At 34.7% G+C, this 11644-nt stretch overlaps 2 protein-coding genes across 2 annotated transcripts; one reads left to right on the top strand and one right to left on the bottom strand.

Moving 5' to 3' along the window:
• Window positions 1–2148: 2148 nt before the first annotated feature.
• Window positions 2149–5281, top strand: med28 (mediator complex subunit 28). The gene is made up of 4 exons (XM_058792290.1): window positions 2149–2350; window positions 3608–3674; window positions 4333–4445; window positions 4618–5281. Exons 1-4 carry the CDS (start codon window positions 2189–2191, stop codon window positions 4813–4815), a joined length of 540 nt encoding a protein of 179 aa, XP_058648273.1. The 5' UTR covers window positions 2149–2188; the 3' UTR covers window positions 4816–5281.
• A 958-nt stretch (window positions 5282–6239) lies between these two features.
• Window positions 6240–10102, bottom strand: tmem144a (transmembrane protein 144a). The gene is made up of 12 exons (XM_058792277.1): window positions 9829–10102; window positions 9569–9736; window positions 8641–8763; window positions 8462–8561; window positions 8294–8374; window positions 8072–8150; window positions 7659–7735; window positions 7280–7398; window positions 7084–7203; window positions 6576–6673; window positions 6432–6485; window positions 6240–6342 (listed from the first exon to the last, which is right to left on the bottom strand). The coding sequence occupies exons 1-12, from the start codon at window positions 9905–9907 to the stop codon at window positions 6259–6261; spliced, it is 1182 nt and encodes a 393-aa protein (XP_058648260.1). The 5' UTR covers window positions 9908–10102; the 3' UTR covers window positions 6240–6258.
• Window positions 10103–11644: the final 1542 nt, after the last annotated feature.

Genomic DNA, 11644 nt, shown 5'->3' with positions numbered 1-11644 from the left:
TCACAGAAATTCTAATGGTTTCCACTACAAATGCTAAGACAAAGATTACAAACCACAAACTTTTAACCATTAAAAAATGGTTTTCTGTAGTGTGTTCCATTTCATTCCATTCCATATTCCATTAGTATTTAGTGGGTTTAACAAGCCACCAATAGACGGTGACCAATAGGCACCATTAAAACCAGTACAAGTCCCATTATAACCAGTAAAACCATTACAAATTCTGTGATGTTTCTGTTTTTTTTTTTTTTTCAGCAGGGCACCCAGCTAACAAAAATATGTTCTAAGAAGGTTTTGTTAACGTTCACATTAAGTTTTTATAAATGTTTTCCTGGTTATGCAAACATGAGAGAAAACATTAAGGAGACGTTGGGTATGCATGAGTGTTCTGACGTCTCCAGAACGCTATTAAAGACCAGATAACTTTGAGCGAACGTTCTACAGACGTTACTGGAATGTTTGTTTATAACTCTAAGAGAATCTTGCCAGAACATTAGCCAAAGCTCTGAGGACGTTTCCTGTTAGTTTAAAAATTCCAACACATGCTGGTGTCAAACATAGGCTATAGTTCAAAACCCCTCTTAAATTATCGTATTTTCTGTGAATTCTGAAATTTCAATATTTTTGTAATAGCTGTTAGGTAAACAAGTGAACATAAATCACACTGACATACATTCAGGCATGATTGATGAGAGTGATGATTTTAACCAAAAGATTGAGTTGTGTTCTCAGGACAAAAGACATTAGTCATAAATTCAAGTTGCATTTTAATAGCAGGCCTATTTATGCAATTCATCCAGTTACTTTACATTTTAGTTGTTTTGTAAATTGTTTTGGTTCTGGTCGATAAAATATAAATATTCAGTAGGCCTATCTTTTTGTAGCCAAGACTTCAGGGTTCTCAGAATTTGGCATTTAAAAATAAACCAACCTGACAAACGCTGTGGAATTAGTTCCAATACACCCAGTGAAGGCTGTAGGTGTGATGTTGTGAAACCTCTCTTACTGAATGGAGCAGCGCCACCTGGTGGAATACAGTAGTGAGAAAACGAGTTCAAGCGCACGTTAATGGACAGAATTGAATTTGAAATCCATATGAAAATAGCCGAAAAGTTTCACTGTATTTAAAAGGGTTTTTAGCTCTTCCAAAATACATTTTCTGTCATTGTAAATAACGTCTGTCTTTCTTTTTCCTTTTGACATGAAACATGAAATAGACATAAACATTTGGTAAAACTATGTTGTCCAATAACTGGAAGCCCACAGGTCACTGCAGAGGCTTTGAAACACTCTTCTGACACTTAATGACAACTAGACAGATGCTCTATAGATTTTTCTGCCAATTACATTAGAAGGAGCTCTGGAGCTCATGCTCTTTTAAATGTCAGTGAACTTCATATTTGACCTGTTTGTGCGAGCTGTCACTTTTTATCTGGCTTGTTCTTTTTCCTCAAGCTTCTTTAAAAGGCCCAAGTCTTGGGAAGGTTGAAATGGCGAATTTTGAGCTGTTATTCATCCATGTGTGTGTAATGAACAATGTGCAATGGCACGAAGCTGAATTCTTCAAAGTCTGGATTTCAGGACACAATGGATACAGAATAAGCATCAGAAAAAGATAAGAACTTTGAGTGGCCTATACTTTTATGTCCCGAGAGTTTATTTTATTAAAACAGATTTAAACTTTTTCTTTTTCTTTCTGTTTTCTTCATTTTGTTATTAAATCTGTCTTGGAGATATTTTACATGTTTTAAACTTCAACATTTTTAAATTTTTAAATTCTAAAAATAAATGTCATTACATGCTCTAAAACAAAGAGTAAAATACATAGACATACATACATTTGAATAAATATTGTGGACAATTTATTTTTCAAAAATTATGGCTCAGGCATCATTTCCACCACAATGAACAATTTTGCCCCTATCAAAGATGATAATAACAGATGAGATGAAACATGATTGTGATTGAGACTTGTGATGTGTAGCACTGTGTGGTGGGAAATGTCAAAGCTAATGGCATTTATGTATTTACTTAGTAAACGCATGAATAGGCCTACATGGCATGATTCATGAAATGCATTGCCTGCCCTGTGCACTAGGTGGCGATACATTACATCTTCAATAGACTGGGACGTCTTTTAACGCACGCGAAGAAGAGTTGTTGTCGTCGTTAACTTGTTAGTGGGAAAATGGCGTCGTCCATGGGCGGTATGTTCCCCGGTCAGCAGCCTCCTGGAGCTCATCCACCTACAGGATCTGGCGCTCCAGGTCAGCCAGGACTTCTCACAGGTCCTCCTGGTAACAGAGGGGCAAATAACACTTTAGTAGATGAGCTGGAAGCTTCTTTCGAGGTGAGCAGATCGATAAAACTGCTGTTGCTTACGTGCCAGTGATAGATTTTCTGTACGATTATACAAATAGCGACGGTTTCTAGATGGACCATCAACTGATTATACACGCACTGAACCCTTTTTATACTTAATATGAATATATTCCTCTTTTATATTTAATATACACTGCCGCTCAAAAGTTTGGGATCAGTAAGATTTTTAATGTTTTTTTTAAGGGAGTCTCTTCTGCTCATCAAGGCTGTATTTATTCGATCAAAAATACAGAAAAAAACCCCAGTAATATTGTGAAATCTTATTGCAATTTCTAATATTGGTTTCCTATTTTAATATACTTTAAAATAGAATTTATTTCTGTGATACAGCGCTGAATTTTCAGCATCATTACTCTTCAGTGTCACATGATCCTTCAGAAATCATTCTAATATGCTGATTTATTATGAGTGTTGAAACCGTTGTGCTGCTTCATATTGTTTTTTTTTTTTGGAACATGTGATTCTTTTTCTTTGAGTACAAAGAATACTTCAGCATTTATTTAAAAAATAAATTTTGTGTCACAATATACAGTACATTGCTATTCAATAGTTTGGGGTCAGTCATTTTTTCTTTCTTTTTAAAGAAATTAATACTTATTCAGGAGGGATGTGTTAAATGAATAAAAAGTAATTGTAAAGACTTACATTGTTAGAAAAGATTTCTATTTTGAACAAATGCTGTACTTTTTAACTTTGTATTCATCAAAGAAAAAAGTATCACATGTTCCAAAAAACAATATGAAGCAGCACAACGGTTTCAACACTCATAATAAATCATCATATTAGAATTCTTAGGATGAGGATCATGTGACACTGAAGACTGGAGTAATGATGCTGAAAATTCAGCACTGCATCACAGAAATAAATTATATTTTAAAGTATATTAAATCAATATTAGAAATTGCAATAAGATTTCACAATATTACTGTTTTTTTTTTTCCTGTATTTTCTTATCGAATAAATACAGCCTTGATGAGCAGAAGAGACTACCTTAAAAAACATTAAAAATCTTACTGATCCCAAACTTTTGAGCGGCAGTGTATACAAGCACATGTTTTATGCATGCCGTAGAAATGAACTGTTTGCTTGGTTGTAGATCAAAACGGTGTCCATTATTTTGTCAGTGCAGTTTATATTCTTTTATGTTTTAGTCTATATAATCAGTGGTGTTATTATTCTAGATTTTGTCATGTAATCTGTCCTTTACCGTTTTTGATTACCACAGGCGTGTTTTGCATCTCTTGTCAGTCAAGACTATGTGAATGGAACAGACCAGGAAGAAATTCGGACTGGTAATTTTCCCCCCTCCTTCTGTTGTTCCTTAATGGTGTGATATCAGATGGTAATAGCAGGGAACGTTGATAAATACTTCATAATTACCATATTCATATATACCATATATACAAGCTGCTTTAAAAAAAAAAAAAAATCATGATATTACAATAGTGTAATATCAATACCATAATATTACAAAATTAATTTTGACTTATTGGAATAAAAGTTTTTTACAGATTTTTTTTTTATCACTCCATAAATCAGAAAATACTGTTAAGAAGGAAATACAGCCAGAAGGAGAAAAAAAAAAATCGCGTTTTAGAAGTAGAATGTAATATAAATTAGGCAAATTCCTCTGTAAAAACCTAAAGAACACAGATAGGAATAAACCAGGAAAGTTTGGTATATGTAAATGCTACTGAAGTGGAGGTTTCTAGCTTAGTACATGAGGCAAAACTCATTTTGCTAAAGTTCTCATTAAAGTTTGTTTTAAAGTGTTGTAATTTAAGTCTACAGACACAAGTAGATAAGTGTAATTTGGATGTTTTTGCCTCTAGTTTGAAAGACATATTATAAAAGTAAAATAACCCCAAATCTCGAAATGGACCATTGCATGTCAAATAGGGGCTTTACTTGTAATGTCTAACCTTGATTTTTGTGTGCCATGTATTTCAGGGGTTGATCAGTGTATACAGAAGTTTCTGGATGTAGCCAGACAGACTGAATGTTTCTTCCTTCAGAAAAGACTGCAGCTGTCTGTACAGAAACCAGAACAGGTGGAAAAAGAGGTAAATATTTTTTTGTTCTTAAATTCTCCGTAAAATTGTTTAAAATCCATCTATACATTATTTAAATCAATACCAACTTCATGAAGATTTTAAAACTCTTACAGGTCCGTTATATCATTTGAAACATACAGTATACTGTAGTATAAACTATATGTGCTGTTTGGTGTTTCAGGATGCATCAGAACTGAAGAATGAACTCCAGAGGAAAGAAATGCTAATTCAGAAACATCTTACCAAGATCCATCATTGGCAGCAGGTGTTGGAAGACATCAACGTCCAGCATAAGAAGCCCACAGAACTGCCGCAGGGTCCACTGGCCTTCCTGGAACAGGCCTCGGCCAACATTCCTGCACCCATGAAACCAAACTGAAGCACGTACAGAGATCCAGAACACTATCCAGGCTGAGTTTCAGGGGCCACGCTCTCTCTCTCTGCGCCCAGCAAACTGCACAATAAGCCTTTGTTGTTGACCCTGTTAGTGATGTTTTTGTTATGTTATGTACATCCATGATGCTTCAAGTGGTGCTAAAGGACGTTACTGCCACTTATCTCTCATGAGGAGTTTGTAGGTCTGCCAGAGGGAGGTCATTCTGACCAACTCGAGGGTCTTTGACATTTAGTCGTCGGCATACTTAAAACTGAATTTGTGAGAATATTGATGGCAAGTTAATCACCTTTTTAATATTACAAGCACAGATGTTCGTACAGCTAAAATGACCAGAAAGCGCTTTAGTTGGAGAGAATTAAGTGGGATAATTTTTTCCCCCCATTGTTCATATTTTATTAAAATATCTTTTGTAAAGTTTGAAATAAACATGTTTTGTCATTACTGAAAATTGTATGACATTTTCTTTCTCTACTCAGTGCTTTATTTTTTCCCTTTATAACATGCTTTATCAATATAAGCAACATTTTTCAGTTCACAAATCCTTTGCATTTGGATTTGAATATTTATTCCCTTTTGGTACAAACAAACAAAAAACTAAGGCCTCTAACACAATTTGGCAGGATTAAATTAACCCAATTACAATCCAAAATTTCATGAATTTAATTACAAAATCAAAAGAAATTGCATAACACACTTAGATATTATATACAAGAAAACATTTTTGCATGGTGACGTTCCCACAGTATTGTAATGCAATATCATTGAGGAAAAACAGACAAAAAAAAAGAATTTTAAGTATTTATAATTATTGCATTGCAGTGCAGTAAAATACTCTTACAGTGCTGATGATCACCATTGAGAAAAATTGGAAATATACAAAATTAAAGAAATGAATTTGAAGTGAAAATATGCACAAATGTCATGGAAATATCATCATGCAAAATATCTTTAAAAAAAATAGTTTTAAATGGTTTTAAAATATGCTTCATTGTCTTTATGCATTATATACCATTCCTGATTTTATACTGTGCAGATGCATCAATATAAAAAACAATAGTCATTACATGTGCAAATATACAGTAAAATGAGGTCCATTACAGTGTAAACATGACATTTAAAAAAGTTTGTTATTGCAAATACAACAAAAAAATATAGAGAATATATTTTCTTAGTAAAAAAAAAAAAAAAAAAAATTAACATGCTGATGTTGCTGTAACATTTCAAGTATCTTATATATTTTAGGACCATATCCCTCCCTGATATAAACAATATTGTTTCTCTCCAATATGTTCAGGTTTTTGTAGCTGCATAACCTGATATGAGAGAGTGTGTTCTCTGCAAATTATTTAAAACAGTGATTTCAAAGATAAAGCTAAAAATGTTAAAACATTTTTGCTCTTGTCTAAAAAAAAAAAAAAAAAAGGTTTAAACCTTTGAGAATGCAGTCAATAATGCCCCAGATAAAACAAGACAGAAAGCAATGACGAGGACAATGTAATTTCGCCAACCCTGAGGGAGAGAGAGGAGGAGATAAGTTCAATACAAAAAGATAAAAGCAATAGACAGCGGGAACAGAACTCATACACACAAGTATTTACCTTCACTTCTTTGAACACGAGAACACCCCAAAGAGCTGCAATCAATCCAGGAACCTGGAATGAACCAAACACACATTATCTGAAAAAAAAAAATCTTACCTGAAAAATACAAAAAGATGTGCACTCTTGAGATCTGTAACTCACTGTTGTGATAATAGGGAAGCTCACTACAGCACTGAGATAGTGGTTGGCCAGGAACCAGCAGCACGTGGCTACACCCCACATGATGCCAGAAAGGAATCCTACAAGGAAAAAAACATTATTCTACACAACATGACATCAGGTATGCAGAGGTAAGTGGAAGACTGATAAATTCTAAAAGGAAATACAAATTAAAAGGAATAGTTCAGCCAAAATACCCTACAGTGAATGGGTGCCATCAGAATGAAAGTCCAAATAGTTGATAAAAAAATATCACAATAATCCACAAGTAATCTGGAGTCTACAGACTGGAGTCTCATTCTGACGGCACCCATTCACTACAGAGGATCCATTGGTGAGCAAGTGATGTAATGCTAAATTTCTCAAAATCTTTTCAAATAAAGAAACAAACTCATCTGCTGTACATCTTGGATAGCCTGAGTGTACATAAATTTTGAGAAAGATTTGAGTGTATGTGAATCATTCCTTTAAATTGAAAAGATGCTGTTACCTGGCAGTACTGCTTTAGGAAAAACTTGAGGTCTGTTTTTTTTGATAGCACAGTACAGGATGAAATACACTGTACTAGTGAGGAAAATCCCACTGTATTGTGCAAAGACGTAATCCAGATCTACAAAGAAACATGGTATATATAAACAAAATGCATAATAGTTCATATTTAAGAATTCAACTAATGCTTGATTTACCAAACTGGCTAGCCCCACTGTATTGGCTGTCTGGATCTGATGCATGATTTTTAATGTACAGAACTGGAACAAATGATGATCCGTACAGCAGTCCAGCAACAACAGCAAGAAACGTTCCACTGCAACACAAAGCTCTTATTATAAACATATTTATAAATGCATTGTTCTGTTGCAGAGACTCATTTTAAGAATTTGTGTTCTGAGGCTGATATTATATACAATTAGTACAAAATGTATAAAAACATTTACTCATAAAAAATGTTTATTTTAGTTGCTGATGATGTATAACAAATGCAATTATTAATCTATATAGACTTATTATATACGGGAGGTGTTAGAAAAGTGTGTAACGGGTCATGTAAGTGTGATGTGTACATACACTAGCCGTTTGTTGCGTGGTGTTAATGCGTCCACCCAGGAATCATCTGTTGCTACCACAGATTCGGAGTTCACACTCTACGCATGAAATTAATGAAATTAGTTAACTGGATTATTCGAACATGAAATATAAAAAAAAAAAGTACGGAGCGTCTAAAGAAACATGGTGATGAAAAAAAATTAGATGTGAGGAATAAATATATTTTATATCTGAGAAACATTTTGTTAACTCTTTGCACTCACAAGGAACAGTTTTATGTGCAAGTGCTTGTATGATTTTCAGGGGAACACAAAAGCATTTAAATAATAAATGAATGATTTTTCCTCTCAACTCATTTTTTTCATCACCATGTCCCTTAAAGGCTCCATAATCTTTTTACTTTATTAGCACAATTTTGAAATATGTCAACATACATGGTCTATTAGTAATGGTGTTTCTTCAGATGTTGCAGATCTTTGAACATCAGTCTTCACAAAGAAAAAAACAATGGCACTGTAAACCAAAAAAAATTAAGAAATAAAAAAGGGTGAAGAAAAAAAGAGAACAGTCATTATTTAAAGTAATGCAACTTAAAAGTAACACCACATTCTGAAATTTCTGACTTAAAAAAAGAACATGAATGCATGCACATTTACCTAAGTAAACAAAGACCTGCTCCACAGGAGTTCAGTACTGGTTTGGAAACAGTCTCGGCACCAATACCAAACCAGCCAAACCTAAAATCAACAGCAAAAATCAGTGTGTCACTCTTTGTGTGCGTTTATGTCACTAATAAATGGATTCTGAAATCAGATTTTGCTTACCTTGAGCTGGCCCAACCCAAAAGCAGATTAAACGAAGCCCATATAAGAAGACCAACACCAAGCCCAATAGTCTTTACAATAGGAACTACAGTTATATTACCTAGAAGGACGACACAAACATAAGACAGCTTTTCACACTGTATATCATCATTAACTGCATATTAAATAATTAATGTTACCAGTAGCCCAGATGGCTCCTCCCAGCATAACAAGAGGCCAAAACTTTGGACTATGTAGAATGATGTTCACCACTAGGGAGACTGTCCATATAGCAGCGCATAGAATCCACTGGAAAAACATACCTGCACATGAACACATCAGGGTTAACTGAAAATGAATGAAATATTACTGAACTTCCTCACTTTAGTGTGCTTTCAAAGCAGGATACATTTATTGTACATTGATTTATTCTATGTCCTCAACAAAGGGTTATCAATACCCAAGTATAATTTTTAGCAATAGTTGGGTCAAAATAAGGGAATGTATGCTAACATTTGTGTAATATTCTGGGTTTGTTGGGGACTCGCCTACAGGTAACATTACAGATTAATAGTTAAAAAATATAGGCCATATTTGTATGAAATTGGAAGCTTCTTATGTTTTATTCTAACTGCTGTTTTATTTTTTGCCTAGGATCCACAGAGTATTGTGTCATAAGTTAAATTGTTACTTGGCAATATAGCTAATACAAGGATGAAAAAAGGACAAAGACAAATCGGTCATCGCTTACTCCACTTTTCAAACCTGAATGACTTTGTGGAAAACAAAAAGAGGATGACAGCCTCAGTTACCATCAACTTTCATTGCATCACTTTTCCATACAGTAAAGCAAATGGTGACTGACTGAGACTTCTACAGCTGCTCTCCTTTTGTGCTCCACAGTTTAAATAAAGTTATACAAATTCGACACTGAGCGTGAGTAACTCAAAACAGACTATTACAATTACTTACTTTTAACAAACTATTACTTTAAAGGCGTTTGTGTTGACATTTCACAGCTACTGTGGCATCAAGAAAAGCCAGTTGAGAATCACTGAGCTAACACACTTTCTCAGCGAGGCAAAAGCACAATAAAGTTTAAAGAATTTAAGACAAAAATTGACTAACCATCACCAGTCTCTATCTTTTTCACTGGTACAAAGTTGCTCCCGAAGAAGACTACTGATACGGCGCAGGATATGAATCCATAAGTCAGATCAGACGAGTTGGTACTGTTGGATTCTTGCTGAAGCTCCACGGATGCGCTTGGGCCTTCTGACTCTGATAGCCACTCCACTGAATCATAGATACATTGCATTATGTTTTACTCATAAAAGTCAGCAAATGTTTCATTATGCAATGCAGTTAATTAATTTTTTAATCGTTACCTGTGTCCAGGTGTTGCGCGGCGCCGGTGGAGAGCGCGCAGAGGAGCGCAATGATGAGCGCGACCACGCGAGAATTCATCTTAACTTTAGATACACACGCAACAGCATTCAAGCAATTAATAGATATTCATAAAAGCTACTTTCAGGCGGAGATCTCTGGAATAAACTATTTCGAGGGAGAGCTACCCGGTGAAAAAGTGTGAATTTACTTCCTCGTCAGCTGACAGGCATGATCACATGACTGTTAAAAGACAAGTCTTGGGCACTCGTGTGATGAACCACGTGCATTCGAATATGATGATTACCAGGGGCGGAGCCAGACATCAAACAGAATTAATAAGACATAATAAGGCAAGCAACTGAACGCAATACCTCCTTAAGTTTTTGATGACTTGTGAGTGAGATAAATGCATATGTGAATAGGTAAAAACAACATAGCCTACTTAAGGATTTTAGACATTACTCTACAGATAAATTTGCATAAAAGCAATAATGCCTTCCATGATAAAGTCACTTTTACCACAGTAGTCTAAAACTATTCAGTTACTCCTGGACTTTTGCACTGATGCTTTGACCTGTTTAGTGTTCAACAAGAGAAAGCCCTGCTGCAAGTGTAAGCTGCTAACAACTTTACTAACAAAAATGTATCAAAGACTGCGAACTGTAGTTGATGCTTTTTCTCTAGACGTTAATCTCAGACATTCTTCTTTTTATTACCAAGACAATTTCAAAAACTTAATTTAAAAGTTTTAAACATTTTATAGGTGTATGCATGTGCTCAGTGCCATAACTGCAGCAATAGGCATTCTACTGCGCATAAGACTCGGCTCAGAGACCTCCAAGTATGCCTCCAATCTGCCTTATTCATACTGTGCTTTCCCCCCCCCCCCTTTTTTTAATGTCCAATACTTGTATTAATGTAGTATGTTTGCGATCTGATTTTAGTTTTTAATTGATGTTATACTTATGGCGACATTTCTTTGAAATAATTAACTGTCTTTAATTTTTTGTCTTTTATTGTTGAAATGTATATTTTATGAAAAGGATATAAAAATTATACAATAAGTCAATTACAACATGCTTTATTGTAAAGCTACAACTTTTTTCCTACTGCTAGACTATTAAAGTGTCTGACAGTGGGTTTTTCCCTTTGTTATTCACCACAGTATAGCCTTTAGAACAGTCTTTATGGTGTGTGGATCTTGTTAGTCTCTTATTTCAGTTAGTCTCATTTTATAGTGAGGACAGCCTATAATACAAGGGTTGCAAAAAATTAATCTCATATTGTTGAGTTGGGTTTACATGTTTTAGGGGGACTTTCTGTAGTCCAGGGGGCCCAGAATCCATAGCTGCGCTCCTGCACACCTCCATCATTGGTAAGTGGTTTATGTTCAGGTGCATGACCTCTGCATGACTTCTCAATGCAGCCGAACCAATTTTTCAGTAAAGAGAGTAAATGGTTTTGATATGGCATGTTGCTCACATGTCTTATGTTTGTTCTTAAAGGAATTCTAATTTGGTCAATGGTCAAAACAAGAAAGGACCGATGTTGCAAAGTTAAAAAGTCTGCTCAAATTAAGGCGTTATAAATAACTATCTCACATTACCCCAAAAAGCAAAGGTACAGCTAGCAGTTTGATTTATTGTAATATGGAGTATTAAATCAACTTTATATGGCCTATGGCTGTTGTTGCAATTAAAATGCAGATAATGAGTAACTCGTCGTGTGATTAAATCAATGTAATGTTTGTATTTTGAATACAGACACATGAGCTAGTGCTCTTTAAAATGTTCTGATTATTCTTATCAGTTTTAG

Source organism: Onychostoma macrolepis, chromosome 01 (assembly GCF_012432095.1).
Source record: "Onychostoma macrolepis isolate SWU-2019 chromosome 01, ASM1243209v1, whole genome shotgun sequence".
NCBI lineage: Eukaryota > Metazoa > Chordata > Actinopteri > Cypriniformes > Cyprinidae > Onychostoma > Onychostoma macrolepis.
This window is presented reverse-complemented; position numbering and strand designations above follow the sequence as displayed.